Source organism: Sardina pilchardus, chromosome 4, assembly GCF_963854185.1.
Source record: "Sardina pilchardus chromosome 4, fSarPil1.1, whole genome shotgun sequence".
Lineage (NCBI taxonomy): Eukaryota > Metazoa > Chordata > Actinopteri > Clupeiformes > Clupeidae > Sardina > Sardina pilchardus.
In genome coordinates, this window is record NC_084997.1 from 17,240,479 (window position 1) to 17,245,478 (window position 5,000).

At 48.1% G+C, this 5,000-nt stretch overlaps 1 protein-coding gene across 1 annotated transcript in view; it reads right to left on the bottom strand.

Annotated features, from left to right (window-relative positions):
* myo16 (myosin XVI) overlaps nucleotides 1–5,000 on the bottom strand; it is a 144,482-nt gene that overhangs the window by 52,924 nt on the left and 86,558 nt on the right. The window contains exons 21-22 of the mRNA XM_062533651.1: nucleotides 4,016–4,157; nucleotides 1,150–1,222 (exon numbers count right to left, since the gene is read on the bottom strand). Of these exons, the coding sequence (XP_062389635.1) occupies nucleotides 1,150–1,222; nucleotides 4,016–4,157 (215 nt within the window). The remainder of the gene's footprint in view (nucleotides 1–1,149; nucleotides 1,223–4,015; nucleotides 4,158–5,000) is intronic.

Here is a 5,000-nt window from a genome sequence, read left to right on the forward strand (position 1 = left end):
GGGAGCCACGCCGACCACATGAAGAACGAGCTGCGTGTGCCGGGTGGAACCAGGGAACCGGGGAACCGGGAAGCAAGGCCCGGATTAAACCATCACAGCTCAATTACACGCCATGGATGCCGCCACTGCAGCAGGGATCGAGAGGAGGAAGAGGAGGAGGAGGAGGAAGAGGGCAGACACATGCATTTTGCATGCAATTACACACACACACACACACACACACACACACACACACACACAGAGATATACGGACACACTCAGAGAGACGAGTTCCAGCAAGCATCTCTCTGTTGAGTAGTGTAAATGACATCAGAGAATCTATTCCTGTACAGCGGCTAGCAAGCTGGCGTGCAGCCACACACTGAGAGGGAGAGGGAGAGAGAGAGAGGGAGAGAGAGAGAGAGAGAGAGAGAGAGAGAGAGAGAGAGAGAGAGAGAGAGAGAGAGAGAGGAGAGAGAGAGAGAGAGACAGAGAGAGAGAGGCATCAGTGGAGAGGGCACGTAGGGACAGGCTTTGCCGCATCTGACATGTTCTCGCTCTCTTTTGTCCTCTGAAACGGCCATTCTGTCCTGAGCTGTTGGGCCCACAGCCACTGAATCACCGGCCCCGTCCAGCACGGCAATTAGCTGATCTATTCAAGTCACCAATCAGGTGCTAAATTCCGTGTGGTGGTTAAATGGCTTAGATTGCCTGACTGTGTTTCAGTTTCGAAAGAATGTGGACTGTGAAAAGGCTGTTACCGTTTACACAGCTCATAGCTTTTGTCAACAACAGAGCGTCAGCATCCTCACCATAATGACCACGGGTAGATGGCCACTACAGTGGACATTCAAGCTATTTAAATGGGTTTAGTCACTTAGTTTAGCATAACAGGGTGGTCTGACAAAACCCTTTACTGTAAGAAGAGGGAGTGTGTGTGTGTGTGTGTGTATGTGTGATGCTACTGCTCATCACTGTCTGTGATGTCATTTCCTGCTAGACCTGTGACTGTGATGACTATGATGTGTTCACCCACCTGCTCGTAGCTGTTCTTCTGTGATGTCATTTCCTGCTAGACCTATGGCTATGATGTGTTCACCCACCTGCTCGTAGCTGTTCTTCTGTGATGTCATTTCCTGCTAGACCTATGGCTATGATGTGTTCACCCACCTGCTCATAGCTGTTCTTCTGGAACTCCTCGAAGCCAAAGATGTCCAGGATGCTAATCTCCAGGGCAGGGTCTCTGTCAACAGCAAGACAAGGGGACAGTTGGAGACATTCAGTCAAAGAGAAAATACCACTGTGTATTACAACTGCACACCATATGTGTTTGTGAATATATGTCACATTTCTGCATGTGTGTGGCGTATGTAATGTTGATGCAATTTGCCCAAGTCTGAATGTATACTGTAACAGTCTTTAGCATTCTCTAATCTAGTCATAGTTCCATTTACATTCTTTGCTGTCTTTCCTGTTTACTCTCCTGCGCATCACTCTCGCCGTGGCCACGACGACCCGCGCGCTCATCGGCGTGACTCATCGATCTCTGATGAGCGGCGTTTACGCACTCGCCAATGTCTATTATGCCTTTTATCCAGCGGCCGTTATGCGCCCATCAATGTTTATTAAGGGGGGCCTCATCCCAGCAGACACTCGACTTGCCGCCGTGTCAATATGGGCGGACTCATCCTTACTGGAGGGGCCGTTAACGCCACGCGCAGACGGCCGGCGGCGTCCATACCTCTTTTTATCTGACCGTGAGGCACGGCCAGTGTTTGTGGCAGGTTTGTATCTAAAGGCCGTTAGCGTCTCGTCAATGTCTATTACCTTGCGCCGTTTAGCCAAAAGTGCTCACCTGTTAGAGGAGGACGTTTATGGCCTTTATCTGAAAGCCGCTCGATGTCTATGGTTTGCGTTCCCGAGGTCATTGATGTCTATGGTGAGCACTATCCCCCTTCCTATACGACTCTTATGGCCTGAGTCAGGCAGACGCTTTGTCCCGAGTGGGCAGAAAATGAATGAGCTAAAATAAATATAATGCCCTGCTGTCTGTTGTAGTGACTTTATGCTAAGGTGAGCATTAAAGGAACGAGTGGATATAGAGGAGAGAGAGAGAGGGAGCGAGAGAGGGACAGAGAGAAAGAGAGAGAGATGGAGATGGAGAGGGAGAGGGAGAGAGGAAGAGAGAAAGAGATAAATGCCAATAAAGCATATTTGAATTGAATTGAATTGAATTGAGAGAGAAGAAGGGAGAGAGGGACACAGAGGAGAGAGAGAGAGAGAGAGAGAGAGAGAGAGAGAGAGAGAGAGAGAGAGAGAGAGAGAGAGAGAGAGAGAGAGAGAGAGAGAGAGAGAGAGAGAGAGAGAGAGAGAGAGAGAGAGAGGCGGAAGACGGGAGAGAGAGAGACGCTGCACTAAATGAGGAATTAGAAGGCCGAGTGAACACAAGAAAATAAACAAGAGCAGGAGGGCCAGGCGGTCACGGAGGCGAGCTGTACTCAAGAGGGCAGATGAGTGGACAGTATAGGATGCGGCCTCGTATTGAGGTCAACACGACTGGAATGTAAGTCCACGTCCCCTGTGAATGTGGCCATTCAAAGGCTTACTGGCCCACACACACACACACACACACACAAACACACACACACACACACAAACAACCTGAGCTTTTGAAGCCGCTAACTCAGTTACTTAATCATGACTGTGCATTCAATTGGGGCTATTAAGGGAAGTGGCTAGCCAGAGATAGGATGTTTTGTACTGCTGTTCTAAAAGTAGGTTAGACCACAAGGAGGACTCTGTGTGTTATTTGTGAGGGGTTCGTTTATTTGTGTGCTGTGCAAGCATGTGCTTTCACGTGTGTGTGTGTGTGTGTGTGTGTGTGTGTGTGTGTGTATATGTATGTGTGTATGTGTGTATGTGTGTGTGTGTGTGTGTGGTGTGTCTCATCCACACAATGCCCCGCATTTTTCAATTGACCATGAAACAAACAGCGTTAAGCACTCCATGGCTGACCCTGAGACGAGGCCAAGGCATGCCTGAGCGGCAGCGTCAGCCTTGGGCTACTGTCCTCACGAGTGCGCTATGTAAACTATCCGAAAACTCCAATCGCAGGTGAGCTCTAGGTCACGGCTATCAGCGAAGGACCCTCTGAGGGACCCTGTGAAGGACCCGGGCGTTTTGTGTTGCCACACTTTGCAGCCTTTGTTCACTCTGAGGCTGAAGCTGTTAACTGCTAAGCACTTCACAGCAGTGGTGCTTTACTAATGTTAGTGCACTATGGTTATGGCCTATTGTATACACAGTAATATCCAATAGCAACAGGGAGCATACAACTCCCAGTATACTGTATAGGGGAAGAAATGTGCTGCTGCTTAGATGTAACTGCACTGTATTGATGTGGTCATTCTTGACTGTAGAATGATAGAAAATCAGGCACATCATTACTAATATATATACTAATATATATATTTATTATATACTGTAGCTCTTAAGAGTGCTGCAGAAAGTTCCATTTGCATAATTGGGGCCTTTCCAACGTTCGGAGGTCTGTTAAATCTATATAATTACAGCTGCGCAAAGTAGGCTATATAATGAAGGCGGTCAATGGCAACGGATTATGTGCTTTTGATTTGCATATTTCATATCAATCCGCAAGTCTGTTAGCTTATTCCAATGGAATTTCATTGAAAATTAAAGTCAGCTAGTAAGAGGTTGCCACGCAACACCTGAAACCGCCAAGTTTCTTTTCTAGCTTTGGCAAGCAGCCGTATAATAAGCGAGATAATGTATTGTTTGCCAGTAATTATCAGAAAATAAGTCCCTTCAGGCCGAAGCAAAACCCATCCCCTGCACATCAACATATATATTTATACATATAGACACGCAGGGGGCGCGGGTATATATTAATATCTTATGGGCTCTGTCTATATCATCTTAAGATAATACTGAACTCCCACCCTATATACTGTATAATCTATATATATGTTGTGCATGAGTGTAAGAATAGAGTGTCTGTCTGTCATATTGCTCTCACCCCATGGTGTCGTCTGGGCCCTGTAGGTAGTGGTTGATGTTGTTGACCAGGTAGCTGAACAGGCGGCTGTAGATTGCTTTGGCCAGCAGGTCCCTGGTGTGGCCGGACATGTCCACGCTGTGGCGTCTAGTGACCGTATCACCTGTAGGATGACGGAGACGCAGAGAGAAAGAAAGAGAGAGAGAGAGAGAGAGAGAGAGAGAAGAGAGAGAGAGAGAGAGAGAGAGAGAGAGAGAGAGAGAGAGAGAGAGAGAGAGAGAGAGAGAGAGAGAGAGAGAGGCCGATGACCTGCATCAGGACTGGAACGGAGGACTTGTATCTCACTGTGTCCAGATGAGCTGGAGTCTCATCATTCATATCATATCAGTTCTCTCATCCCCTTCATGTTTCTTTCAAAGTCAGTCACACACACACACACACACACACACACACACACACCTCATCCAATGGCGTCTCTTTTGCGCCCACCCACACACTGTTTTTTTTATTCTGATCTTCCAAACCACCCGCCAGGCCTGGCGCTGGCTCTTGGCTTCTGAGTCCACAGATGACATAAAAGGTGGTGTGTGTGTGTGTGTGTGTGTGTGGGGGGGGGGGGGGTGCATCAAGTGGATGAGAGAACACATTGTGCTTTCTAGTACGGCTGGCAGGGAGGAATCAGGTTAACTGCCCTTCTCTAGGCTTTTCCAGAAGCACCTCCCCTTGTTGGGTAACGCGCCCCACAATAGACACTAAATATATGCGTCTACGTGTGTGTGTGTGTGTGTGTGTGTGTGTGTGTGTGTGTGTGTGTGTGTGTGTGTGTGTGTGTGTGTGTGTGTGTGTGTGTGTGTGTGTTGTGTGTGTGTGTGCGTGTGACTGAGTGTGTTCTGTTCTGTGCTCTTTTCTGGGTTATCGCAAAAACAACTTATGTCACTGGGCTCCTCACGCTGGCAGGGGACAGGGCACTCTCTCTCTCTCTCTCTCTCTCTCTCTCTCTCTCTCT